The sequence below is a fragment of the Penicillium atrosanguineum genome (assembly GCF_028827265.1).
Source record: "Penicillium atrosanguineum strain IBT 20685 chromosome Unknown utg000004l_segment0_segment0, whole genome shotgun sequence".
Classification (NCBI taxonomy): Eukaryota; Fungi; Ascomycota; class Eurotiomycetes; order Eurotiales; family Aspergillaceae; genus Penicillium; species Penicillium atrosanguineum.
Window position 1 is genome coordinate 1002732 of NW_026623136.1, and position 26516 is coordinate 1029247.

General features: G+C 52.1%; 9 protein-coding genes across 9 annotated transcripts; 3 read left to right on the forward strand and 6 right to left on the reverse strand.

The window, feature by feature from the left end:
• Positions 1-730: 730 nt before the first annotated feature.
• Positions 731-4370, forward strand: chsB (chitin synthase class II; the record flags this gene model as incomplete). The annotated part of the gene is made up of 3 exons (XM_056885741.1): positions 731-969; positions 1320-3392; positions 3440-4370. The coding sequence occupies 3 exons, from the start codon at positions 731-733 to the stop codon at positions 4368-4370; spliced, it is 3243 nt and encodes a 1080-aa protein (XP_056741189.1).
• A 467-nt stretch (positions 4371-4837) lies between these two features.
• N7443_005686 (uncharacterized protein) lies at positions 4838-6829 on the reverse strand (the record flags this gene model as incomplete). The annotated part of the gene is made up of 7 exons (XM_056885742.1): positions 4838-5386; positions 5457-5580; positions 5651-6072; positions 6123-6222; positions 6271-6344; positions 6396-6494; positions 6551-6829. 7 exons carry the CDS (start codon positions 6827-6829, stop codon positions 4838-4840), a joined length of 1647 nt encoding a protein of 548 aa, XP_056741190.1.
• A 697-nt stretch (positions 6830-7526) lies between these two features.
• Positions 7527-9087, reverse strand: N7443_005687 (putative di-, tri-valent inorganic cation transporter; the record flags this gene model as incomplete). Its single annotated transcript, XM_056885743.1, has 9 exons — positions 7527-7796; positions 7844-7923; positions 7975-8278; positions 8328-8419; positions 8476-8556; positions 8606-8753; positions 8801-8845; positions 8902-8951; positions 9006-9087. The coding sequence occupies 9 exons, from the start codon at positions 9085-9087 to the stop codon at positions 7527-7529; spliced, it is 1152 nt and encodes a 383-aa protein (XP_056741191.1).
• An 837-nt stretch (positions 9088-9924) lies between these two features.
• Positions 9925-12195, reverse strand: catA (catalase catA; the record flags this gene model as incomplete). Its single annotated transcript, XM_056885744.1, has 3 exons — positions 9925-11475; positions 11526-11951; positions 12001-12195. The coding sequence occupies 3 exons, from the start codon at positions 12193-12195 to the stop codon at positions 9925-9927; spliced, it is 2172 nt and encodes a 723-aa protein (XP_056741192.1).
• Positions 12196-13332: 1137 nt separating this feature from the next.
• On the reverse strand, positions 13333-15207 carry N7443_005689 (AFG1/ZapE family ATPase; the record flags this gene model as incomplete). The annotated part of the gene is made up of 4 exons (XM_056885745.1): positions 13333-13674; positions 13756-14272; positions 14346-14804; positions 14861-15207. 4 exons carry the CDS (start codon positions 15205-15207, stop codon positions 13333-13335), a joined length of 1665 nt encoding a protein of 554 aa, XP_056741193.1.
• Positions 15208-16036: 829 nt separating this feature from the next.
• On the reverse strand, positions 16037-18035 carry N7443_005690 (phosphatidylinositol-3-phosphate-binding protein BEM1; the record flags this gene model as incomplete). Its single annotated transcript, XM_056885746.1, has 4 exons — positions 16037-16954; positions 17008-17754; positions 17863-17961; positions 18030-18035. The coding sequence occupies 4 exons, from the start codon at positions 18033-18035 to the stop codon at positions 16037-16039; spliced, it is 1770 nt and encodes a 589-aa protein (XP_056741194.1).
• Positions 18036-20074: 2039 nt separating this feature from the next.
• On the reverse strand, positions 20075-21713 carry N7443_005691 (uncharacterized protein; the record flags this gene model as incomplete). The annotated part of the gene is made up of 3 exons (XM_056885747.1): positions 20075-20288; positions 20357-21590; positions 21644-21713. The coding sequence occupies 3 exons, from the start codon at positions 21711-21713 to the stop codon at positions 20075-20077; spliced, it is 1518 nt and encodes a 505-aa protein (XP_056741195.1).
• A 287-nt stretch (positions 21714-22000) lies between these two features.
• Positions 22001-23908, forward strand: N7443_005692 (ESCRT-II subunit protein VPS36; the record flags this gene model as incomplete). The annotated part of the gene is made up of 3 exons (XM_056885748.1): positions 22001-22101; positions 22151-22286; positions 22343-23908. 3 exons carry the CDS (start codon positions 22001-22003, stop codon positions 23906-23908), a joined length of 1803 nt encoding a protein of 600 aa, XP_056741196.1.
• Positions 23909-24480: 572 nt separating this feature from the next.
• On the forward strand, positions 24481-26421 carry N7443_005693 (uncharacterized protein; the record flags this gene model as incomplete). The annotated part of the gene is made up of 1 exon (XM_056885749.1): positions 24481-26421. One exon carries the CDS (start codon positions 24481-24483, stop codon positions 26419-26421), a length of 1941 nt encoding a protein of 646 aa, XP_056741197.1.
• Between the last annotated feature and the right edge of the window lie 95 nt (positions 26422-26516).

Below are 26516 nucleotides of genomic sequence, written 5' to 3' on the forward strand. Positions count from 1 at the left end.
CATACGACAAACTAGTGTTGCCGTTGGCGACTCGAGAAAAGAAGGATTGTGTGAGGGTTTTTGGCAGTTGCTGCTTTATCTTTATGTTTCATGTTTTATGGTTTTGATGTTCTACCAGCCCATGAAGAATGATCTCTTGCGCTCTCATACCTGGAGTTATTGCACTTTAATATCAATGAATACTCATGCACTGTTTACGATCGCTGACGTACTGAGGCTGTGACCCACTCGGTGGAGCTTGGGCCATGCTCGAGTCTGGATGCCGACCACTGTAGAACAACACGGTGGATGCTCCCGACATGGCGCAAGGTTGGGAATAATATGGGAACATATTGTAATGAATGGAACAAACAACTAAACCAACATACGGTCGCGGTCGCGGTCGCACCTGGCCAGTTCCCAATATTCGAGTGTGCCCCGTGCAGAGACTCAGACACTCCGAGACGCCTTGCAAATCGGTTGCCGTGACAACTGACTCCACACGTTGTTGATCCCGGATGAACCGCTTCTCCTCTCTATTCGATCCTTTACCTTGATTCTTAATTCGGTTCCGCGTTCCTACATTCCACTCCGCATTCCATCTCTTTCAATCGATCTCAGTATCGTCCCTGCTAGTCGCCGTGTTGTGTCTCGGCCCAGTTGACCTAGGTCTCATTGCGAACCTTGTCTCATCCAGACCGCGTCGAGTCCTACTATGCCGAACTGAGTGATCAAAGACACATTCTACATCATGAACCGTCATCCACCGTCCAATTACGGGGATGAGCCTCCCGCGTACTTGGATGAGACGTCCTCATTCTTATCCGACGTCGAATCTCCCTCAGCCGCGTCTCGCAATGGGCCGACCATGCGCCTGCTGCCAACCACCGGCAACGAAAGCGATCTGAGTGGTACCAGTGCTCCTTCTTCCTATCAACCATCCTCCTACCAGCCATCCTCCTACCAATCAGACTATAATGAGACTACTCCGTACGTACATCCCTTCCAAAAGCAAAAGCAACCTTTTTCCCCGACACATTCCACTCGTTGTCCCTTCAACACAAAGCACATGCTCCTCGCCAGTTCTGGCTTCCCCTTTCAGTCGCTGCTTTGGGTAGACGCGCCAGGAATGCGCACGCGAGGTCCACCACTGGGCGAGATCGTGCTCGTTCTGGCTGTCTCTCAATGTCGGCCATAAACATTGCACATAGTACTTGTTTCATCCCCGTCACATCGCCACTTTGAACAGAACCGGCTTTGTTCAAGATGGATACGGACGAGCTGCATTTTTCTCCCAGTCCGTCGCGACCGCGCTCTAACATTCGAATTCGTTATTCTAGGACCGGCCAGGCGCCTCAATATGATGATCGATTCTATCAGGTTCCCAGCGCGGTTTCTCCTACACGCCAAACTTCCAGTGTGGGCACCATCCCGAATATGCCTCTTCCCGCTGGTAGTTTAGCAGACACCTCTGTTTACCCGTCTATTCCCCCGCGAACGGGGTCTCCTACTCGGCCTTGGAGCCCGGGACACATTCGCCCTCCGTCCGTGTCGAGTGTCGGCTATGAACGGGCCGACCTCAATGGTAGCCCGCGACCTGGTACTCCTAGCTCAAGATATGGCGGAAGTCCTCGACGACCCTTGCCTCCGGCTCCTCTGTTCTCGGGCCCTGCCCCTTCCATGGGTGCCGATACCAGCATTGATATTGGAGACGGGGTTGTTGGCGAAGACCCATTCGGTGGTGGTGGCCAGACCATCAACCACGGATCTCGCGCCAGCGTGCGCTCGTTTATGAGCGAGTCGACCGTCATGGGCGACGAAAAAGACGAGATGTCCAAAGTCGATCTGGATCAAGACGACGATGAAGCCAGCATGATCGATCCCAACCTTCACTACGGTCCCGCGCCTGACAAGCAGGGACGCCGAGGCGTTCGCGACACCCAGATGGTCAAGAAAGAAGTTCAATTGATCAACGGCGAGCTTATCCTTGAGTGCAAGATCCCGACCATTCTACACAGTTTCCTGCCTCGTCGCGATGACCGCGAATTCACCCATATGCGATACACGGCCGTGACGTCTGACCCGGATGAATTTACCGAGCGAGGATACAAGCTTCGCCAGCAGATTGGTAGTACGACACGCGAGACCGAGCTGTTTGTCTGTATTACCATGTACAACGAAGACGAGATCGGCTTCACCCGTACCATGCACGGTGTCATGCGGAACATCAGCCATTTTTGCCAGCGCACTAAATCTCGTACCTGGGGCAAGGATGGCTGGAAGAAAATTGTTGTTTGCATTATCGCCGATGGTCGTAAAAAGATTCACCCGCGAACCCTGAATGCTCTCGCGGCCCTGGGCGTTTACCAAGAGGGCATTGCCAAGAACGTTGTCAACCAGAAGCCCGTCACCGCACACGTCTATGAGTACACTACCCAGGTGTCGCTTGACTCGGACCTCAAGTTCAAGGGTGCTGAGAAGGGCATTGTGCCCTGTCAGGTCATCTTTTGTTTAAAGGAGCAGAACCAGAAGAAGCTCAACTCTCACCGTTGGTTCTTCAATGCCTTTGGTCGTGCCCTGCAGCCCAACATTTGTATTCTGCTTGATGTTGGTACCAAACCCGAGCCAGATGCTTTGTATCACCTGTGGAAGGCATTTGATCAAGACTCCAATGTTGCCGGTGCAGCCGGCGAGATTAAAGCCGGGAAAGGAAAACACTGGCTTGGTCTCTTCAACCCGCTCGTTGCCAGTCAGAACTTCGAGTACAAGATGTCTAACATTCTTGACAAACCTCTGGAGTCGGTCTTCGGTTACATTACTGTGTTGCCTGGTGCTCTGAGTGCCTACCGTTTCTTCGCATTGCAGAACGATGCTGACGGTCACGGTCCACTGAACCAGTACTTCAAGGGTGAGACTTTGCACGGTCAGGATGCCGATGTCTTTACTGCCAACATGTACCTGGCCGAGGATCGTATTCTTTGCTGGGAGTTGGTGGCCAAACGAGAAGAAAGATGGGTCTTGAAATTTGTCAAGAGCGCGGTTGGGGAGACTGATGTGCCCGACACTGTGCCCGAGTTCATTTCGCAACGTCGTCGTTGGCTGAACGGTGCCTTCTTCGCTGCCGTGTATTCCATGTTCAACGCCAAGCAGATCTGGAAGACAGACCACACTTTCGCTCGCAAGATTCTCTTGCATATCGAGTTCGTGTACCAGACCCTCAACCTGCTATTCACTTATTTCGGTCTCGCCAACTTCTACCTCGCTTTCTACTTCATTGCTGGTTCCCTTACCGACGAAAAACTTGATCCATTCGGCCACAACATGGGCAAGTACATCTTCATCGTCCTCCGTTACGCTGTTGTTTTGGTTATGTGTTTGCAATTCGTCATCTCCCTCGGTAATCGACCTCAGGGGTAAGTAATTCACCTCTCTCATCCCTTCATCCAACTAACAACCCCAGTGCCAAAAACCTCTACCTCGCCGGCATCATAGTCTACGCCATCGTCATGTTCTACACCGTCTTCTGTGCCCTCTACCTCGTCGTGATAGAACTCATGTCCCGCGCCGGCGTAGGCGACTCCGACCTTGACGTCTCCAGCTCCCTAATGATGAACATTGTCCTCTCCATGCTGTCAACGGTTGGCCTTTACTTCTACATCTCCTTCCTGTACCTCGACCCCTGGCACATGTTCACCTCATCCATCCAATACTTCCTCCTCATGCCGTCCTACGTCTGCATCCTCCAAGTCTACGCCTTCTGCAACCTCCACGACGTAACCTGGGGCACAAAGGGAGACAACGTCCTCAACACAGATCTCGGTACCGCAAAAGTCGTCAATGGCACAACAGTCCTGCTTGAAATGCCCTCTGAACAACTCGACATCGATTCAGGCTACGACGCTGCCCTCCGCAACCTCCGTGATCGCCTCGAGGTTCCTGAACCCCTTGTCTCCGAATCCCAACTGCAAGAAGACTATTATCGCGCCGTGCGCACGTACATGGTTTCCATCTGGATGGTAGCCAACGTCATTCTCGGCATGGCTGTTTCAGAAATCTATGGTATTGATTCAGGTGGTACGAACATCTACCTCGCCATCATCCTCTGGTCTGTTGCTGTCCTCGCTGCTATTCGTGCGATTGGATCAACGACATACGCCATCCTGAATCTGATCCACAAGATCGTTGAAGGAAAGACCAAGTTCGATGCCGGCAATATGACTAACTTCGCACCTTCATCTTTCGGTGGAAGTTCCACGGGTACCTCGTCCGAAGGAGGTGGTTCTTCAAAACCGATTCGGTATTCCGGGAAACCCTCCATTAAGGACCGCATTACCGAGGCAAGATGGGCTGCCAGTAGGACTGTGGGGAAGGCTATGTTCTGGCGCAAATAGTTGATTGATTTGGAGTTTCTTTTTTTACTACTTCTTTTCTGGAGTTATCAACACCCCCTTTTCTGGTTGTTCTTTTTTTTATGATGGAAATATTTGTGATGGATATGCTTGTGATGATCTGTATTTTTTTTCTTCTTTTTCTCATCCCATGCTACTCTCCTGACGGGGGCGGATGGGCAATAATGTGTCTATGGTTTTTTATGGATGTATTTACGTTTTCTGAATGGAGTTTATCATTTCTTCATGAATCTATCAAGTGTGAACACGTATTCAGAGACCCATCAAGGCTACCCTATCGCTGTTTAAAAACATGGCCTCAAGCGGAGCATTGAGTGGGACTGTTTGATAGAGGTTGAGACCCAGTGTCAGCCGAGTGTCCTAGTATGACGCTGGCCGATGGGCAAATTCTTGGTCTAAACTTCTACCAAAGCGTCTTTCCTCAAACAGTCCAGAAAAGAGCTTTCCCTTCAAAGCTTATGAACCTTCCTCTCATCCCTAACAATCCCCTCAACAACCCTCGCAACAGCAAGAACCTCCTCATCCATGAACCTCCCGCCGGAAATCTGTAACCCAATGGGCGCCCTCTCAAACCTCTCCGGTCCCGTATACTTCCTCCACTCCCTCTCATCAACCTCACTCCTAGGAACATATTCCTTCTCATCTCCCAACACATCCAACTCCTTATCAACAGTCAACCCAGACGGGAACACGGCAGAAGGCAAATCAACCAGGTTCCAAATGGCAGTGTAATTCCAATACTGCGACTCACCCATCACAGCCGCGACGCCCGGGTAGGGTGGAGAAATGATAAAGTCCACGCCGCGCGACTTCATGACGGCATGGTACTCGTCTATGAAGACGTCGCGCTTGTGTTGGTATTCCCAGGCTTGGGGGTGGGTTAGGGACGTTGGGCGGGCGTAGGAGAGGACCCATTCTGTTAATGGGCGGGCAGGTTCGCCTGAGGCGCGGAGCATTTCTCGTTGCCGGGAGCCGGCATCGGGGTAGTAGAGTGTTGACTGGGGGATGTTAGCGGATCGGATATGGATGTGAATATGGATGTGGATCGGGGAGGTGGGAGATGCTTACGATAATATCCCAGCCTTCCGCGTGCTTGTACGGTTCCCAGTCTACGACTTTGATACCGGCTGCAGTGAGCTTGTCGCGTGCGAGTCGGAGGGCACGGGTGATTGGGGGGTGCGGATGGACGATGCTGGAGTCCGTGTGAGTATGGATTATGGAGTATGGAGTATGGAGTCGACAAATGGGAAACTGGAACTTACCCATCATCCCACATAATGGCGATAGTCACATCGCGTGTCGGGGTGACAGTCTTCCACGGGAGAGGGACCAATGTCCTCTCGACATTCCACGGCTCTTGGTCCAGAACAGCTTTTGAGAACAGCTCACAATCTTCAAGAGAGGAGCTTGCCATGGGACCCACGACGCCGTGGATAGTCTCTTGACCTAGTGCAGCGACTTGGATTCCTGCCATCGGCATGCGCATTGTGGAAGGACGGAAACCGTAGGCTCCACAGAAGGCGGCTGGGCAGCGGATTGATCCACCGATATCAGTGCCAATGCCTAGAGGGGCGCATTTGAATCCCATTGAGGCGCCTTCTCCGCCGGAGGAGCCGCCTGGTGTCAGCGTACGGTTATGTGGGTTGACGGTTGTGCCGGTAATATTGTTGCTGCAGCAGAGGTGCTATGTTTTGGTTAGTGAGTGGTGAGAACATGATATTCGATTTTACTTACCATGAGGGATTGTGGCTGGTTTGTACGGACATGAAAGATTGCACCGGCCTTGGATAGCAATTGAATCAAGTGTGCATCTTCCGGAGTAACCTTGTCGACCCTATTCCTATCAGCAATTGTTGTGGTAGTCGTAGTATGTTTGACCTACCAAGCGACAAAACCTGTATTGCAAGTCTTGTTCTTGAGCCCAATGTGCTCTTTCACACTAATCGGTACGCCGTGCTATGTAGAATATGAGCCCTTGCACATCCATGGAAGTATGGACCAACTCACCAAAGGTCCTACCAGCTTCCCTGTCTGCTGATAATATTCATCAAGCTCTTTAGCACGAGCGATTGCCTCGTCTGCGAGGAACTCCGTTGCGAAATTCAGCTATATTCCCACTCGTCAGCACCCTGCAGTCGAATAAACAATAGAAGCCTCCTTACCAACTGATGCCCCAAAACCGATCTCTTCAGAAACGCCACAACCACCTCCTCCGCCTTCAACGTACCCTTCCTCATCTCTTCCACCAGCTTGGTGGCAGACATCTCCGTTATAGTAAGCTCGCGTTCACTGAGCAGGCCGCTTTGTTGAGGGAATGCGATAACGTTCTTCTGCGTGGGCAGCGGCAATTTGTCCGCCGAAAGAAGCCATTGTTTCGGAATGGAGCTGTCGAGAATATCTCTGCCCTTCTGGGCTTGGTGTTCCCAGCTCTGGAGAGACATATTTATTGGGGAACCGAAGTTGGGTGTTGTCCACGGGTGTAAAAGTGCAACCCTGATAGATAAAGGTGGAATGGAAGGAGAGAAAAGAGCGCGACCCCTCCCAGGCTCGTAATTATCCCCGCATGTGAAGCACCAGAGTCGTACAAACGGAATCGGAATGGATTCCAGGATGGGTTGTGATAGGCACTTCCAATGCCGGCGCGGGGATGTCCGCAGTGGTGACCAGTGGAGCTGGCGCAGTGCTCTTATCTGTAGTTGTAGTTGATGGGCAGTATCGGTTTCGGGAGAATTCCGTCATTGTTTGGCTAGTCGGATGTATATCTCGGCGGAGTTGTGCCCGCTAGGTTGCGGGCACCATTGTTATCTCGGGAGATCCTATCTTCAGGGTGGGAAACAGGGGATCGATAAGACGCTGGGAACCACCTGATAAAGTTGAATTCATGAACTGAGAGATTTTTAGGATACCAAAATTCAAATTAAGAACCTTGAAAGGTGAATCGTTTATTTGTATTGGAGGCAAAAAAGAACTCTCCCTCGGGGAATCGAACCCCGGTCTCCCGCGCTTATCGGTGTTAATGACAAGCGGAAATCATGACCACTAGACCAAGGAAGATGTAATAGCCGAGTTACTGCTCGACCACTTGGGTGGTTGATGGATGATTCCGTCTTTTTATGTTCCATGTTCCGCACTTGCCCATCATCCGCAGCAAGTCAGAGCCTCGCACAGCGTTCCACACACTACTTGACACCGTGAATCCCCCTCTGAATGTTCCGTTTCCGACATCACTTCTGGTTGGAGAGTTGCTGAATGGATCCCGTATGCGTGGAAACATTCGTTAATGATCCTGGCTGTTTTGAGGAAACTGGCAACGGAAGGTTCCTTCACCACGACGTGGACTGAGGCGAGGTTCTTTTGCTGGTTGAGGCGCCAGATATGGAGTTCGTGGATGGAGTGAACACCGGGGACCTGGTCGATCAGTAAATGTCTCGTATCGCGGCCATGATGATTCTCACCTTTTCTAGATCGTGCTGCACGTCGCTTGGGTCGACGCCGGTTGGAGCACTTTCTAAGAGGATGTGACCAGCTCTCCGTACTGTATATTCGTCAGTTGTGTGTTAAGATCATAAGAAGACTTGATTCATACTCAGTGGGATGGAAGACAGAATAATCATCAGCGCGATGCCCATGCTCACTCCCGGGTCGGCGTAGTACCGGCCATCGTACTTGGCCAGCCAGATTACCAGCGCGGCTGCCATGACCCCGAGATTGTTGGCTGCATCGCACAGAACGTGAACAAGGACCCCCATCATGCCCAAGTCTCCATGGTCGTGTCCACCCTGCCCGTGTCCATGACTGTGGCCGTGACTGTGGCCGTTGCCGTGGTCGGGACAATGCATAGAGACGGAGCCATGCGATTTTTCGTAATCCACGTGCTTGTGGTCATGATGCTGAATGTTATCAGTATAGTGATTATGAACCTGAACAAAGAACACCTACCTTGGCAATGGAATCCTCGTCGTCACTGATAGGCGACAATCCCTCCTCGATCGTCGGCGGGCCATGACTATGGCCGAGTCCGTGACCATGTTCTGTTGCGAAGTCAGGGTCAGCCTCGGTTACGCGTAACCTGACGTGTAACACTCACCATGTAAGAACAAAGCGCTGATGATATTCAGGCCCAATCCGATGCATCCAACAATGAAAACCAGTTTCGGGTTCTCAATACCTGCAACCTGGTCAGCCGTGCATTCCCCGCGAGAAGGCTTTCTACTCACGGTGTAAGGAAATAAACCTCTCAATCGACTGCAACAGGATGCTTATTCCCAGTCCAAAGAGCAACACCCCATTAAAGAAAGCACCCAACAACTGTGCCCTCTGCCATCCAAATGACAGACCCTTGGGAGATTCATCGCCTTCTGAAACCTGGAAAACGTTAATAATCTTGAAAGCCAGTCTTTCCGCGAACGAACCTTCAAGGCAATCAAGGCAATAACAAAGCCCACGAGGTCATTCAACTGACAAAAGAATCGAATGAGCAAGCCAATCCATAACCAGCATAGCATCAACATACGTAGTGAAAAGCATCTGCAACCAATGCAAGAGAGTGCGTATAAAACCCCACTACATCTCGTAAGAAACAAGTTCCAGATACCCGGGATAAACCATCTCACTCACCAGAAATCTCCCCTACAAAGAAACACGTCGAAATTCCAATCACCACGCACAAGCGCGTCGAGCGCGAGATGCGGAATGGCATCACAGCGAAACTGTTCTCACTCACTTGTGAGTGCCCTCAAACATATGCCTTCCAGTCCCTGGAAATCAATGTCAATCTTCGATATGATGACGAATGGAAAAAAGTGTACAAGCAAGGAATTAAAAAAGGTAAAAGTGGGCGTACGAATGAAACACCTAGACTGGACATTTCCAGACTTGGGACCCTTTTGATTGACAAAGATCCAAATACTTCTGCCTCCAGCTTCCGTTAGGACATCAATGGCTGGTTGGGTCTGTTACTACCGTGTAACTGTATGTTGGAGCTCCGGCCGCAAGGAAGTATGTACGAGTACCTTGGGTGTGCCTTGGGTGTGGCATGCAGGTTATCCTAGGGGTATTTTGATATTATTACTTTATACGAGTTTCAAAGGCTATCCTGTAGCTGAGAATGCTGTCTTGATTGAGGCTGGTCATTATGGACTTGATGATTGACTTGGTTAGATAATGTATCATGTTAAGAGGTAGCGCTTAGGACTCGAAGACATTGCCACGTCAGATCCCGAATCATAAAGCACACGATCTGCGGAGAGTTTAAACAATAGCAAATAATTTCCCTTTTGATCATCTGCTAGCCCTACGCTACAACTTACAAACCTTGCAAGTGGATTTAGGTTTGGCGCGTAAGGAAGCCGAGTCGTACTCGTGAAGAATGCAGGTCAACCACAATACCCACCCACTAGCCAGCGCAACGAATGTAAGATTCCTCGGCTGAGAGAACAGATCACCTCAATCTTATAACATACTGGGAAAAAAAATTGAAACCATTAACAATCGTGATCATTATACAATTTAACCAATTCCATAATCATAAGTCTCTTTACGCAGCAATCTGATCGGCCAAACCGTCCAACTCTCTCGCCCAGTTGCGATGCCGCGAAACATGCCAAACAAACTGTTCGGCCAAACCCTTCGAATCCGGTCCAACCTTATCAACCTTCAAAGACTTTCCATCCACGTATCCAGTCACAACACCGTAAGACTCGGTCACCGGTGTCCCGCTGGCAGCAACCTCAATCTCGTCCAACACAATCTGCCGACTAATAAACTTTACAGCCTCATTAACACCGCAGATAGGCTTGAGGTGAGCAAACGACTCGGTGATCCAGAACTTGGCGACTCCATTCTTCGCCAGCGTCTCGACGTGCTTACCACCGGGCACGAACACAGCGTCGAAGAGCGTAGACCGCATGCCGCTGAAGAAGTGATCCGGAACAACCTTCTCGCCCGTTTCAGCCGTGACACCTGCGCGCTGGGCGCCGACGGTGAAGACGAATGCGTCGAGCGATGAGAGAGCTTCTTTCATAGCTGTATAGGATGCGTAGTCGAACCCGTCAGCGATGAGAATTGAGATGCGGCGCGTGGCGATGGTCGGTTTCTCGGGCATGTATTCTAGCTGACTGAGGCCCTTTGCTGTGGCGCCGTTGTTTGGCTTCAGAGCCTTGGAGGGCTTTTCGCCGCCTACATTTTGGGCGACGGTGGTGGCGAGCTCGAGGCTTACCGCTGCGATACGCTCGGTCATGCGTTTGTAGACGAGGGGATCGTCGCAGTGGTCGAGTTCGAAGGAGAAGGCTTTAGCCAAGTGCATTTTCTCGATCTCGGAGAGAGAGTTGTAGAAGACTTGGGCTTGGTTGTAGTGTTCTGCAAACTTCTCGGAGAGGAGACGGGCTTTGATACCCGATTGTTTCTCCGGGTAGCTTGTGAAACCGCCCTCGGCTGGTTTAGCAGGTGGGTTGGTTTCGAAGCGGTTCGGCCAGTAGTTGACTGTTCCCTTTGTGATTTTGTGTTTCATTGCACCGTCGCGGTTGACTAGGTTCATGTAAGGGCAGACGGGACGGTTGACGGGAAGTTCCTGCCAGTTCGCGCCCAGACGCGAAATTTGGGTATCAAAGTAGGAGAAATTGCGGCCCTGCAGCAGCGGGTCGTTGGAGAAGTCAATACCAGGAACGATGTGGCTGGTACAAAACGCGGCCTGTTCGGTTTGCGGGAAGAACTCGTCGACGTTGCGGTTGAGCTCCAGCTGACCGATGTATCGGATGGGGATCAGCTCCTCGGGCCAGACCTTGGTGGCGTCGAGAGGGTCGAAATCGAAGTCATCCTGCTTCTCTTCAGGGAGGATTTGCATGCCGAACTTCCAACGCGGGAATTGGCCTGCTTCGATAGCGCTGATGAGATCCTTGCGGTGGAAATCAGGGTCCTGGCCGGCAATCTTAAGGGCCTCATCCCAAACAAGCGAATGCACACCCAGCTCAGGCGTGAAGTGGAACTTGACGAGGTTACGCTTTCCCTCTTTGTTAACCAAAGAATAGGTGTTGACACCGAAGCCCTGCATCATGCGGTACGAGCGAGGAATAGCCCGATCAGACATTTGCTACTTCATGTTAGCCACGTCCCATAACCCCCAAATGGAATACCACATACCCAATAGTTCATGTGCGTAGTCTCGGAGTGCATATAAATAAAGTCCCAGAAGTTATTGTGCGCACTCTGACCCTGCGGCACCTCATTGTGCGGCTCAGGCTTAACAGAGTGAATAACATCCGGGAACTTAATAGCATCCTGAATGAAGAAGACAGGAATATTGTTACCCACAATATCCCAGTTTCCCTCTTCAGTGTACATTTTAACCGCGAATCCGCGCACGTCACGCACGGTATCCGCACTACCCTTACTGCCCTGCACAGTCGAGAAGCGCACGAACAGAGGGGTTGTGCGGCTGGTATCGGTCAGCACGCCGGCGGTGGTGACATCAGCTGCACTCTCGAACAGCTTGAACGTGCCAAAGGCGCCCGTGCCACGGGCGTGCACGACACGTTCTGGGATACGCTCGTGATCGAAGCGCATAATCTGTGGCCATTAGTAGTGTTCTGATTACGCGCAGTGAGATGGGACAAACCTTCTCGCGGGCAATCTGATCTTCCAAAAGCGAAGGACCAGTGTGCTTATCATCGCCGACGCGGAGCCAGTGATCCGGGTCTGAGATCTTGATGCCATAGTCGGTGGTCATATGTTGCTCGCCATTGAGTTCAACGGTATCCTTCGCCATATCGCGGAACTTGCCGTCCTCGACTGAGGCGTTAGTGGGTGCCATTGTGAGTAATTTCGATGTACGTTATGGGACGCAAACGAAGATTAAATTAAAGCAGAGTGGAATCGTCCCGCAGGGGGGAAATTGCCACCTTTATAAAACCCAACTATGCCATGATGCGTAATATCCTGAAAACAGTCACACTACGTCAATGATGTAATCTACCCCAGGACCCCTCTGGACGGGGAATACCAATCGCGGAGCCGGGAAATAATATCACGGCGTGAAATCAGAACGGCTTATTCAGGTCGACCAATCTCGAACGCAAGCCGGGCAGGGGGAACAAGCTTGGAGCTACAGTGGGGCGCCGACAACAGTTACTGTAGGCTGGAGTCGGGTGAGAAGAAACGACCTAACTGGCGGACAGGGTGAACAAGGAATACTCGATGACCCAGTTTTCGGTCATAGCTTGCAAATGCCGGCCCAACAGCTAAAAACCTGGCGAAAGAGAAGGCAGACAGGAAATTATTGCGAATATGTGGCCTCTGATTCGCGGATTGGCTTTCCTGGGTTTTGACGGTGTCTCGGCATTTGGACTGGAGGGAGAGCGGGGATTCACTCTCGGATTCGTTCAAGCCAGAGAACCTAGGTACAGCGCGGTAGCTAGCTTGTGAAGCACTGCCTGAACAGCTAAGCCGAGTGGGACGTATGATTAAAGTGGCTCTTCCTTGGTTTGGTAGCCGTCGATCATCGATCATGGTTTCTAATGGGCGATCGGGTGAGGTTGGGGTACCAATTGTAGACATCTGGAGACTATGACGTGAGGTTCTAGATTCGGGCTTCTTATTAAGACAGAGCTCACTAAGTCAGAATGAATTGTGGATTGGTGAAAAGGAACTTGATTCGGGTTGAGCGACGTGACGTCATGTGATACTCATCTAGTTGGAGTCAAGCATTCCTAATTAAGAAAGTCTGAACAGCTGTAGGCGGAGTGGGAATGGAAATGGAAATGGAAATGGAAATGGAAATGTAAATGTAAATGTAAATGTAACTGTCGGATTTATACACCATGCCTATCTAACAATGAATCTGCACAGAAATCTATGTCCAGAAAATGCAATGCACACACAAGACCACACCCACCCTCAAATGCTCAAGGATACACCCAAACCGTTGGAAAGACTAAGCTACCCAGCAGGCTCACATGTTATCCTCACTCCAATGACTCCTAGTCTTCAACCAAGCCTCCCTCTCCTCCTTACTCTCCTCAGGTGTCTTCCCAACCCCAAGACCCCGCTCAACCCACTCCCGACTCCCCATCTCCGAAAGCCGCGACAAAGCACGCGCAAACGCAAAGCGCTCCTCATCACCGCTGAAAATAGACGTATTCTTCAGCGCCTGCACTGACATGCCCAGATCGTCCATCAAGTTGCGCATTGCGTCCGAGAGATCGGAGTCATCGCCCTTGAGGCTATCTTTGACGTCTTTTTCCGAGAGGAAGAGGTTTGTTAGGGGGACTTCAGTTGTGAGGACGAGTTTTGCCTGCAAAATCGTTCGTTATTAGAAAGGTCTCAAAGGGGGGTATCGAAGGCGAATGTTAATCGGGAGGGAGAAGGCACGTACCCTGCTCTCATAAACCGCGTCAATGAAAGTAATGAACCGACGGGCGAGGTCACGCTGGTTCAGGTTCATGCCTGGTACATCCGTCACGATGAAAGCATCATAGTGCCGCACCAGCTCAAGATAATCCGCTGCACCGGTAGCTGTGCCGATCAGCTCGTTGAAGGTAAACCGTGCAGCCTTGCCGCTGGCCCGAGGCACCCGAATAGTGCGACCCCAGACTTCCTGCGTGGCTGGGTGGGAAGGGTCGTTAATAGGATCACCGAGGAAATCAAACCATTTCTTCGCGTGTTGTTCGGCGTCTGTATCCAGAGGGTGGTGGTAGACGGCTGCTGGGGGACGGGGGATCTTTCGGTAATCGGTCGGGGAGTTGAGGTTGATGACGTTCAGTTCAGATTTGAGGAGGTTGATGCAGGGGATGAATGATTCGCGCTGGATGCCGTTCTTGTACAGGTCGTCTGGGTGACGGTTGGAGGTTGTGACGATGACAACGCCGTGGGACATGAGGACTTCAATGAGTCTGTATACTAATTAGTAGACTGATCTATATCATTTTGCAAGGAGTAAGAAGGGTAGTTGGTGGGAGCACTAACCGTCGCAAAATCATAGCATCAGCAACATCCGTACACTGGAACTCATCGAAACAGAGTACATTCGCCATCTCCGCAATATCCGCCGCAACCATGGGCAACGCATCAAAGTCATTGCCATACTTCATCTTCACAACGTGCATGCGCTTATGTACATCCTGCATGAAATTGTGGAAATGGATACGGGTCTTGTTCTTGATATTCGGCGGCATAGTATCAAAGAACAGATCCATAAGCATAGTCTTTCCACAACCCACATCGCCATACATGTACAGACCCTCAGGCAAGGTCTCCGGAATAGTCGATTTCGCAGCCTTATCTTTCCCTCCACCGAAGAGCGAGCCGAAGAAAGACTTCTTCGGTTGCGGATCAAGAGACTCGATAGAAGGGTGAATGACCTTGGGCGCGTCGTAGGATTTCAGGGCTTCGAAGAGGTCTTGGAGGTTCTGGATGATTCCTGCGCTTGTTAGACATGCGTTTCCTCTTTGTTCATGGTATAGATCCTACCACGCTGATACGGATCATCCCGTAGCCGACCCTCTTCTACGCGGGTATCATACTCCTTCATCGGACCCTCCGTCGGTACGACGTAGCCCTCTTTCTCGCCCTCCGCGGCGGTGACGCCATGGCCCGCGGTGGCCATACCACGCCCCCTCGCGCGCAACGGCAGCTGAGAGCCCAGGGCTCGCGCAGTAGGAATGCCAGATTTCGAGCGGTTTGCGACGGTCCGGGGGAGTCCTCGCTGGGTGGCATAGGTGCGCTCGCGCGCAACACCCCGCAGTCGCGCAGCATTTTGGACTCCCGTGGACGTGCGCAGTGCGCCGGGGAGACAGTCCCTACATATCTTCACTGACGGCCGACTCATTTGTACGGTGTGCGTATATACTTCGTGTAGCGTTTCGTGGTGGATCGGGATGTTGATGGGCGTAGCCGAGGTATTGCCGCAGGTACTGTTCTTTTCCCGGGACCGACAGTGAGATGAGAGGCGGGATGGTGCCGCGACAGTAGATACAGAACGCTCAAGGAAGCGCAGGTGAAAGCCCAGCAGAATGCGCAATTTACAAAAGAATCCGATGTAATTCGAGGTTCGGTGGCTCCTGTTCCTGAGGCGAAAAATGAACGGGCCGATGGGCCGAGTCATGTGATCTCGGAAATAGATGTAGAGCCGAATATCTTCATCTTCAATTTTAAAATCTAGATTAGATTTAGAAAGACACTGATTATTTTGAACTGATAGGTAAGAGCTTTCCTATATATGCAGAATGAGAGCATATGTACATTGCCACCAGCGTGGCAGGGTATTGTCCCCCCAAAACAAGGTATAGATGAGAAAGGAGATGGCCCAGACAGGGTAGTCAAAGACAGATAATGATAAATAAATCCAGGTCCAAGGAAAAGGGAGAGGAGCAAAGGAAAACAGAAAATGGTAGCCATGATAAAAATGAAAAAAAGCAGAAAAAAAAGACCATGCCATACATCACGCATCATATTCGTATCATCGCGAACGTCCTCCCCTCAAAACACGCAAAACCAAGTGCAATCGCTCAAAGGGCTGATAAGGCCACAGGGAAATCTCGAAAAGTGGATGCCAGAACTCCAAATGCACCATTACTCGTTGCAAACAAAAAGAAAATAAACAGAAATGCACCACTTGCGCCGCGCGCTGTCTATCGGGTTCGGATCCAGATCCAGGTTCAGACGATGCTGACAAACAGTGTCAACTTCGTATTGCGCTGCATTGCACCCTCCAGATCTTGATCAGTGACCAGATCGACGTAGGATCCGGACGTCTCTTCGCGGTACTGCACGATGATGTCCTCCTGGATCTTTAGACGATCGGACAACTTGTCTTTGAGATGCTGCATGCTGACGCCGGACGGGATGCGGATCGCGATCAAATCGTCCTGGAAGAATACCTTGACCTTCATCGCGCTCGAGTTCGATGCCGAGGAGACCTGTGTCAAGGAGCTTGCTTGGCGGTTCATTGGCGGTGGCGCAATAGACCCGTTGGAGGCTGAGCCTGAGCTTTGCTGAGGGCGCTGCTGTTGCGAGGTGCGGTCCTGGGACGCGTTCATCGTGACCTGGGAGGACTGACGGGAGACGCTGCGAGAGGGGTCTGAGTGGTGCGACTCGCCCGAGTAACGCGCCTCCTCGCCGAAGGCGTTCGGGTCGATTTCAAAGTCGCCTTGGCGTGGCGCAAACAATTGTCGAACGAGTTGGCAGCGGGCGATGTGCGGGGGCATGGCGATGAGTTTCTTGATATACTCATCGAGATTTTGGCGACGGCCGTTGGAGATCGCATCGGTAACGTGGGTGACGGGGCCGGGCATGAAGGGGAGGGTACGGGGTCGGCCGCGGTTGCCGGCTTCGTCTTCGAACTGGGTCAGGAGGGCGATCTGGAAGTCGTAGAAGTCGTGGTAGTATCTTGACAGTTCCCAGCAGCGACCGTCTTCCATCTTGGCCTCGATGATGTACCAGTATTTATCGTTGTCGAAGCAGTAGCGCGGGATCGAGGCGGCGACCGGTGCGAGGATGGGTTGGAAGTTGGGATTTTGCGCCGGAGGGCCCTGCGATGCTAGGGTTCCTTTGCTGGCATTGCGCTGGTGGTAGGGCTGGATAGATTGTTAGTATACCTGCGTCGCATTCACAAAATCAAGGCACGTACGTAAGCGTTGCCATTTTGGCTCATGTGTGCGCTCTGGTGGGGGTTCATGGACATCTGTTCCATTCCGTTGGTGACGCCGCTCATGCTGCCGTTAGAGGCGTGGCCACCCTCAATCTTGCCGAGAGTGATGCTGCTGTTCTTGTATTCGGCAGTCATCTTCTTCCACTCCTCCACCTTGGGGACACCGGCGCGTCGCACAGCCTCTAGCGGGTCGGTGACAGCCTGGCCCGAGGCCATGTCGCGGAGTTCAATAAAGGAGACAGGAATCAAGCCAGGGCCACCGAGACGACCGATGGGTTTAGCGACGAACCATTCGGGATTGGATTGGGCGATGACAATAATAGCCTCTCCGGCCTTCGCGTCGAGTTCATCGGGGCGTTCGGCCTGGAAATCGTACTGGACAATGCCGTAAACCATGGCGCCTTGGCCCTTGCCGAGCGCAGACATCCTGAAGGCGCCTTGACGGGTGTTGTTGGTGGGAGATGAGGGAATGCGGTTGGAGAAGCCAGAGTCGTGGTGGTCCTTTTTATGCAGATCGCCGGAACCCCCACTATCCCTTTCGTTTTTGCCGATGACCTCGAAGAAGGAGACGGGAACGAGCCCTCGAGCCTCAGGGATAAGCGGATTACAGGCCTCGTACCAGTCCGAGTCGTCCTCCCTGCTGATAACGTGAAAGAAGTCGCCCTTGCTGAAAGCCAATTCTTGGCTGGTGCCTTCGGGGTGGTACTCGTAGAGAGCTTTGATCACCTTGTGCGGTCAGCCACATTTCGCGGTGGGACACGAGGGGGGGTGTTTCACTCGTTTACGGAGTACACCGTGGGGTTGGGAGGGGGAAGGGGAGAAACAAGAAGATACCTTTTTGGGTGGCAGAATCGCGATCGCAGATTTGGGGGTAATAGAGATGTGATGATGATGCTTGGGTTCTTTGTCCCCCTTCAAGGATCGTCTGATGGCCTGAAACCGGGTGTTATTAATTTAACGACACACAATACGGGGCGTAACGTATCCGAGGGGCAACTCACCTTCATTGCGCGACCTGGGGAAAGGGGGGGAAGGAGAGGGGAAGGAGAGTGATGACAAGTCAGAAAAGCAGGGAGAAAAAGGGGACCAGCTTCCTTCTATTTTTTTTTTTTTGGCCCTTGAATGCGACCATATCACGAAGTGTACGGTATTGCGGTTCCAACCACAGGAACGGACGGGTTGGTGATGAGAGGCCCGCTTTTTGGTTCTATCCTCAGCTTCGAGAAAGATAGGACTGCCTACTATCTATGGAAACACTAATTAGGGTATAAGTGGCGAGCCATCAGTTCGTCCTGCCCTGACTACAGCCATCCATGGGCGCATACGGCCCCAATGAAACGCCCAGCAGTTCATTGAAGATCCGAACATACACGTAATACAGTGTACCCGGGCTCAGCATTGGGCAGACATTCAGCTTGGTTCCCTTTTGTTCGGCGGTTAGCCACTTTACGCTCCGAGTCCGAGTCCTAGACCACAAAGACTTGACCACTACTACACAAAGACCAATCTCGTGGCCACTGTACCAAAGAGACCATCCTCCCCTACCTCCCCTCAACTCATCCGTGGTCCGACCAGGCGCACCGACCGTGGGTCGAATGAGGTTCCATTCCCAAAGCCGCTTAGATCGGCGTCCGTTCTGTCAGCGCTCACGGGAAATGAGTAGAACAATTCCCGGTCTAGATCTAGCCCGGGAGAAGTCGAGAGTCTTTGCTATTAATTTAAAGATAGATTAATTCCGGGGCTTCGAATGCGCGGCCCCTGCAGCGTCCCGATAGACTATCCTGCAAAGGGCATGCACATTCGGCCTGGACCTGGACCACCTCTGCCCACATAACACGTAAGTTCCGTATAAATAGATCGGCTTTGGCTGTCCTGGTCTATCACCCGCCTGAAGAATGTAGCCACCAATTAGGCCTGAATATTGCAGGTCGCCTATGATGTCAGTGTGGCCAACTCTTTGACTTTATATTTGGCCCATCACCATGTCTCCCATACCCTTGGAAATTGGGTGACCGCAAACGATGACCGGCTAAAATGGGTGAACGGTCCTCGTAGAGCCCCATCCTACTACACCTGGACCGTGGATGTATACATCTCGCTAGAGATGCTAATGCTCTTGGGTGGGTGTGTGCATCCACTCTGTGCGTTAACCCTCTACTGCCACCCATGGCTGACGCCGCTGTGGGACCCACGTGGCGGGGCATCGCCGGTGCTTTCCATGGAAGGTCAATAGAAGAATAAATGAAAGACAGATGCATGGTGGCGTGCGAGGTCTTTGATTTGTCTGTGGGTGATTCACGCGACCTGCCAGAGTGTGGGTGATTTACAAGAACCGCGACAGACTCGGGGGCAGATCATTGTGGAGTTAATGGCCTGGGGAGTCAGGTGTCGACTTTTTTCAACATAAACATTTGAACGGTTCGAGTAAAGGGCAATGTTCGCGTCGAGGCATCCCAACGAGATGTTCAGATTATATCTCAACTTGACGTCTTGTACAATGTTGTTGAGTTCAAATTGATCTCTCCACTTACAGTCGCGACTGGTATTGCCCTCCATGCCGGAAACGTGGAGATGGAGATGCCGAGCGAAATCGAGAGCAGAGTACAGGACATTGAAATGAATTCGTCCCATGTCGGACTTGCTATTTTATGTGATGAGCTTTGAGTGGGGACGGGGGTTTCCCATCGGATTCACCCTACTACCGTGTAGTAGGAGAAGTGAAGAGAACGAAATAGATGCCATGCTTGATTTTGCTCGAATGTACTCTGGAAATAATATCTACTAGTCCAGCACTTCAACACCAACACCAACACCAACACCAACACTAACACTAACACCAAGTCCACAATCCCCTTTCCCAAACAAGACGCCAGCGGGTATTAGTATGCGACTCTTGCAGACCTCAAAGGGGATAGAATGAAATGAAATGAAACTGGGACAACTCCATGGGATGGGGACCGGGGACAGCTCGAACAAAAACGCCCTGCTGATGGAAAGGCCGACGAAGGCTCCTGGAAAATAAAAAAAACGGGACTTGGACCTCGACCTAGATCTGGCCCTTGATGTCAACCACCGCGTGGGCTGCAGCCTTGGCTTGTTCAAATAGCAGGCCTGCTTTTCCGGTCAACAGCCTCACAGACCCGTTCTTCTCCTCGAGTAGCTCAGCCGAGGAGTTTTCAATAATGAATCGCGCAGTCTGCTCATCGGACTCGAAGCCAAGTTCTTCCGTAATGAAGCGGATATTCACGTCCGGTTTGTACCTGCAACTTGTCAGCAAATATTTTCTTTCCCTAAAGGTAACGAAACCGGATGAAACAGGATCACTCACGCTCTACAGATAACAGCCAGAGCAGTCAACCGCTCCCGATCGACAAACATGTCCATGAGATACGCGCCCATATTAGGCGTGTCCAGATAGAGCTGGAAGAAGCGGTGATAGTTCCCGAGCGCCAGCGCAGACCTCACATCGAGCGCATGCTTCACAGCGAGGTCCTGCCTGTCGTCTGCGGTCACGTCGGCCAGTGCATCGTTCATCGCCGTCCAGTTGCGCGTGTAAATGAAATAGAGAATACGATATGCCTTGAACTCCGTCGGATGCCCGCCTAGCTGCGCTGCGTACAGAACGCGCAGTTGTGTCTGGCACTGGTTATACTCACCCAGATCGCCCTTTTCTAGGGCGATGCGCGCGTGGATCTCGTACACAATCACAGTGAATTCGTTCCGGATATGCTGGACCGTTAAGTCCTGGCGGAGAGACTTGAATTGATCGCAAATGTAGCCGTAGTTGCCCTCTTGTTTCCATTTTCTCTTGAGTAGGTCCAGTGTATTTTTGAGCACGGAAAGTGGCCGCACGGTGTCCGGGTTCGGTGCCGATGTCAAGCGGAAGTACTTCTTTTCCAGGGTTTGGCAACGGCCGATCACGGGTCCTTGGTCGACTGGGGGACTGCGGGCCGGCGAGGGAACGGGTGAGGCAGACCCGTAGTTGGCTCCGGCTCCTTCGAAGCGCTTCTTCCTCATCTCCAAATTAGCTTTTGACTTACTAGAGTCATCTGTTGTCATGCGGGGTCTCTTCTCTGTGGAAGGGTGAGTGATCCGATCTTCAAACCGGTTGCGAGTGTTATTGTTAGCTTTTGTCCAGGGATGCGTCTCTGCGTCCTGGTTGAGGCCCGATTTTCTCTTGCGGGAGGCATCCACCGGCGAGGAAGGGGAGGGCATTCCCCAGTTCGACACGTTGGGGTTGGCCAGAATCTTGTTGCGTTCGTTCTGGACCATGACCTGTGGGAGAGCCAGTCTCTCCCAGTCTATGGTATTGAGTTTGTTGTTCTCTGCCGCATCGGTAATGACAAATTTCAGCTTCTCCTGCATTTCCTGCGCGGTCACGCTGGCCATCTTGTTTTCAGGCGCGAAACAGCGCTGCACATATGACCGCACGGCAGGTGGAAACTGCACGCGCGGCGGCGGAGTTGCATCCGCTGGTGTCATGTCGGCTCCGTTGGTGGCTGGGGTTGGTTTATTATAGGCAAGGCTACGACGTGCTTGAACAGGAATATAGGCAGGGGTCGCTATAAAGTAGGTCAACATCATATTACAAAATGAAGGCAAATAGATCCCTTACCAGTAGATGGATAAGCAGCAGGCGTCGGGTTCGAGGCCGAGGCCGTTGCACGCCACGGGGCGAAGCTCATCCCGAGGGTCTCTAAAAAAGTTGTAAAGTGGCGAAGGGTGATATAAAATGAGATCGAAGGAAGACTTTGAAAATAAAGGGAAAAAGAACAAGAAGGCTACGGAGGAAGCAGGGATGAAAACTTTGGAAACCGTAGATTTAGGAAGTGGGTGTTCACTGACAGCGCACAAGGTCAAGTTGAAGTTTGAAGTTGGAAGTTCAACTCGCTTACCCCGGAGTCACTTTATTCCGGCCCCGCGGTCTATCATAGTCGCGCTATCGCGTGTGCATCCCTATGCCACCTGCTAGATGTTTTTCAAGTCTCTTGACCTAACGACTGCATTGCGGCCTTTACTGTTACCTGATGAGACTCTTCTCTTCGTCCAGGATGCCGTGGGCTTGTATGAAGGGTAAGTGGTTCCCGGGTTGCGGGTTGACGCCATACTGATATCGGACCAGGAAATACAAGATCCCCAACTACCAGAATGGCCATGCCTACTTGACCTCGCATCGCGTATGCTATGTGGCCGCTGAAGATCCACGCAAACATTCCGTGGGGATCGATCTGAAAGAGATCGATCGAGCCGATTATCAGGTACAATCTATCTACATCATGATGTTTGATATTGGCTCACTAAGTTGTCTGATTAGGCTGGCTTTTTGAAATCATCCCCGAAGATCACAATATATCCCAAGCCTCAGAAGAACAAAGACAAATTGCGAAGCGCAAATGCCAGTCCTGCTGTATCGCAGACCACCCTACAGCCGGTGAAGCCGCTCTCCCCGCATCCTCAATCCGCCGTGCCACATCCATCATCTTCTCCAAAACCAATAAATGCGACCTGGATTTGTCCCATTTGCTCATTTTCTAATCCCGTGCCCTCAAACTTCGACACTACGACAGCAACTCCGGCAGTAAACTTACCACCATGTCTGGCCTGCGGTATCAAACCACCATTCACGACCGTCCTCAAAGCGGCGATTAGCGCGGCCGCCGGATCGGCCAGTCGAGATCTGCCTTTACCCATATTGAATTCATTGTCGGTCGAAGATAGCACCGTTACAAAGAATGCAAGCTGGACCCAGCCTACAGGAAATGGAACTGTGTCGTGCCATCGCTGTACATTTGTCAACCACCCCTCTCTCATTGAATGCGAGATGTGCGGGTCACCGCTGGTATCGGCCCCGACGTCAAATAGTGGAGTCGATGCGAGTCGCTCGGACTCTCCGGCTCCGTTTTTCGATCAAACACGCATCACCAATACGGAAGTGACAGAAAGCATAAAGCTTTCATTTCGAGCGGGCGGGGAGAAGACTTTCCACGAGAGACTGAAGGGAGCCCTCATTCAGCGGAAATGGCTCCTACAAAATGCACCTCCGGTACCTCCGCCGTCGCAAACATCATCAAGTACGCCGGCTACTACGGCCGTGGAAGGTCCCCAGCCGGCCGCGCGCGCGGCTGTAGGTATTGCAGGTTTAGAGCAACGGAGACTGGAAGCCCGCATGAACAATCAGCTGGTGATAGGCAATGCTTTTGAGGATCTCGAGGCGCTCATGGCATCTGCGAAACAGATCGTGGCACTTGCAGAGACTCTTGCCAGGGAGTCTGGAATGGCCAGCAACGAAGGTTCAGCAGAGACCAACGCGGTGCTGTCGGAATCCGCAGCTGCCTTGGGAATGGTGACTACAAAGGACATGCTCAGTTCAGGATCAGAGAACCTCTATCTATCAGAGCTGTCACGCAACCTAGCCGAATACCTGACAGACGATCGCAAGGGAATTTTGCAACGGGAGGGCGGCATCATGAGTCTGATTGATTTGTGGGCGGTGTTCAACCGATCCCGCAATGGCGTAGAACTGGTCAGTCCTTCTGACTTTGAAAGGGCCGCTGAATTATGGGAAAAGCTCAAATTGCCGGTTCGACTCCGCCGATTCAAGAGTGGTCTACTTGTGGTTCAGCGGTTTGACTGGAGCGACGATAAGACAGTACGTCAGCTACTAGAATGGATGGATGAATTACGAGCCGCACCACCGGAGGAGCCAGTTCCATGGGACTGGAGTGAGTTCGGTCGGGCCGTGACAGCACAGGAGGCGGCACAACGTTTCAAATGGAGTGTCGGTGTGGCTGCTGAGGAGCTCGAGATGGCTGAAGACCGGGGGGCCCTATGTCGAGAAGCAGGGATCGAAGGTCTACGGTTCTGGAGCAATCGATTATAAACTTTTAGTTTCGAAGTCCAGGATATGAAGTAAGGAAGGTATGCCGAAGCCAAAGGAGAATAGATCCGCATGCATTATTGATGACGATGGATTGAGATATACAACTGAGCGACGATTCGTAGGTTTCGTGTCTGACGTCATGCGCTGATTACATGCGGGGATCCCGTGATCTCTCGCTTGTGATTGGCTGACCCCGCGATGATCTGACTGTGCCCCACTCAACTCGGAGTCCACTGCTCCTGCCATTTTGTCCTTCTGCTCCCTCCCTGTTCCTATTTCTCTTCTTAAGTTCATCCGCTGTCTCATCTTCGTCTCTTCCATTAGAAGCATTCAGTTCCCAGTTTGCATCTCAACGAACTATCTTGAATGGTCTCCAGACGCCCTCCTGGAGTCAAGATACGCGGACCCGCTCTTAGACAACCATTGCGAGTGGGTATGATCGACGGTATCCTGGAGCCCACTACGCGAACTACTTCCTGTCCACTTCTATACTTCCTGAAATCTACTACGAGCACCACACAGCCCACTCTGGAGTACCCGTATCTATATCAATCATGAGTTCATCTATAGCCATGTCTTCAACGGGTGCCCGCCCAGGCCTATCCCAACTAGTGGTTTCCCACGCCGCCAGCCGAAACGTAATAAGTGCAACTCGCCACTGTCACAGCAAACATGATAAGGCGGAGCGCATCTTCCGTCGAATCGACAAGTATCACCGTCATCCCCAAGCCAACCCCTCCCGCAAAGTCGAGTGCCAATCGTGGCCTTCCACGGCCCACCATGACTCGACCTCGAGTTTCCCATGGGGTCTGCCCCCTCGTTCTCGCTCCTCGTTCTCAGGCTTTTCGGCCGACCGAGGAAAGGGGTTCTGGGATACAGAGCGCGAACAGCTACATCACCACATGGCTCACATTAAGAAAAGCGTCTCCGAAGACCCATATTGTGCTATCTTTGGCCGCCGATTAGACTCATATTGTATGGATAAGCAGGAGCACGTCTGGCCCGGTTTCTTGCGCTCTTTTTTGAACATCGAGCCTGCGGCTGAGGAGAACCCTTCGAAAGCCCACCTTCAAGATTTTAACTTCGTCAAGTCTCCTCAGCCAAGTGCCGATGGATACCAGTATGATCCTATAAGCGGGCGTATGGCTCCCATGCCACCGAAGCCCGTGGACACAGATGTTTTTGCTAGTGTTGAATGTCCCCCTGGAAGTGAAGTCGAGGCCAAGCTTGCGTCCGAGCCGTTGGTGAAGGAAACCGCCCAGAAACCTCGGCCCGAGTCCGTCGACTGTACTGGTGGAAGCGAGCTGGAGGCCCTTTTCACTGCGGATCCGGCCAGCTTCAAGGAAGCACAAGTGATGGCGAAGGTGCCTCATGGCCAGGAGTCTATCGTGAAGCCCAATATTCATGTCGACTGCTCTCCCGGCAACGAGCTGGACGCTCTTTTCGTCTCGGAATCGCGCCGCACGGAGCAGCCCGGTGCTGAGACCATACAGGTCCCGGAATCTGAGAAGAAACTTGATCCAGATTCAGGTTTGAGCTCTTGTGTTAATTTTGAGTGCGCTCCCGGTCACGAGCTAGAGGCTATGTTTGCTGCCCACCCTGCCGCTCAGGAGGACCAGTCTCGTCCTTTAGATACATTCGATGCTCAGCCAGCCAGCAGCGAGGCCGGTGTCTCTGTCGACTGCCCCCCTGGTAACGAGCTTGACGTTAAGTTCGCTTCCACCCTCGCTGGCCTTGACTCTCAGACTGCCAGTGTCACTGAGGACGCTACCCCAACCGTTGACTGTTCTCCTGGCAACGAGCTCGAAGCCAAAATCGTTTCCGAATCTATGAGCCTGGGCACCACTCTTGACTGCCCTCCGGGTAGTGAGCTGGAAGCCAAGTTCATCGCTGATCCCGCTTCTGCCGAGCACGCTCCGTTTCAAACAGCTCCTACTGCGGAGCACGCTACTACCAGGAAATGCAATGTCAATATTGACTGCACTCCCGGTAGCGAGCTTGAAGCCCTCTTCATGTCCGACGCAGCCAGCACTGGTGCACGCTCTCCTTCCGTCTCCGAAGTCAACGCCAAAGCCGAGTCCCACAAGTCCAACCTCCATTACGAAGGTACCGAAGACCGAGTCGGCGACTCCCTCAAGGAAACCCAGAAAACGCCTTCTCAGTGGTCCACTGCCGAATACCGCATCCTAGCCTATGACTCGTCTATCTCAAAGATCAGCGCCTCCGAAGCAGACTCATTTTTCGGCACCGCCTCAACTACAGCCCCCGAAGAGATCCTCGCCCGTCTACACAACCCCGCCAAGTTCGTCCCCTACTTCCAGCAGATGCAAATAGATGGCTACGGAATCGCTACTGGTGGCGGTGATATCCTCGTCTTCCGCCGATCCGCTGCCGCAACCACCAACAACTCACCCTCCGCCGCCGCAACCACGAAAGCCAACCAAGAAATCGCCAACTCCATCCGTCACGACTCCTACCCAACCTCCCACTCCACCTTCCAGGTGAGTGTTTAATACAGGTCCCGTCCGACCACCCTCTAATTGGTCCAAGCCCCCGGCTCGTCCAGCCCGAACTCGAAGCCGAAACCGAGATCTAAACCCGGCATCTT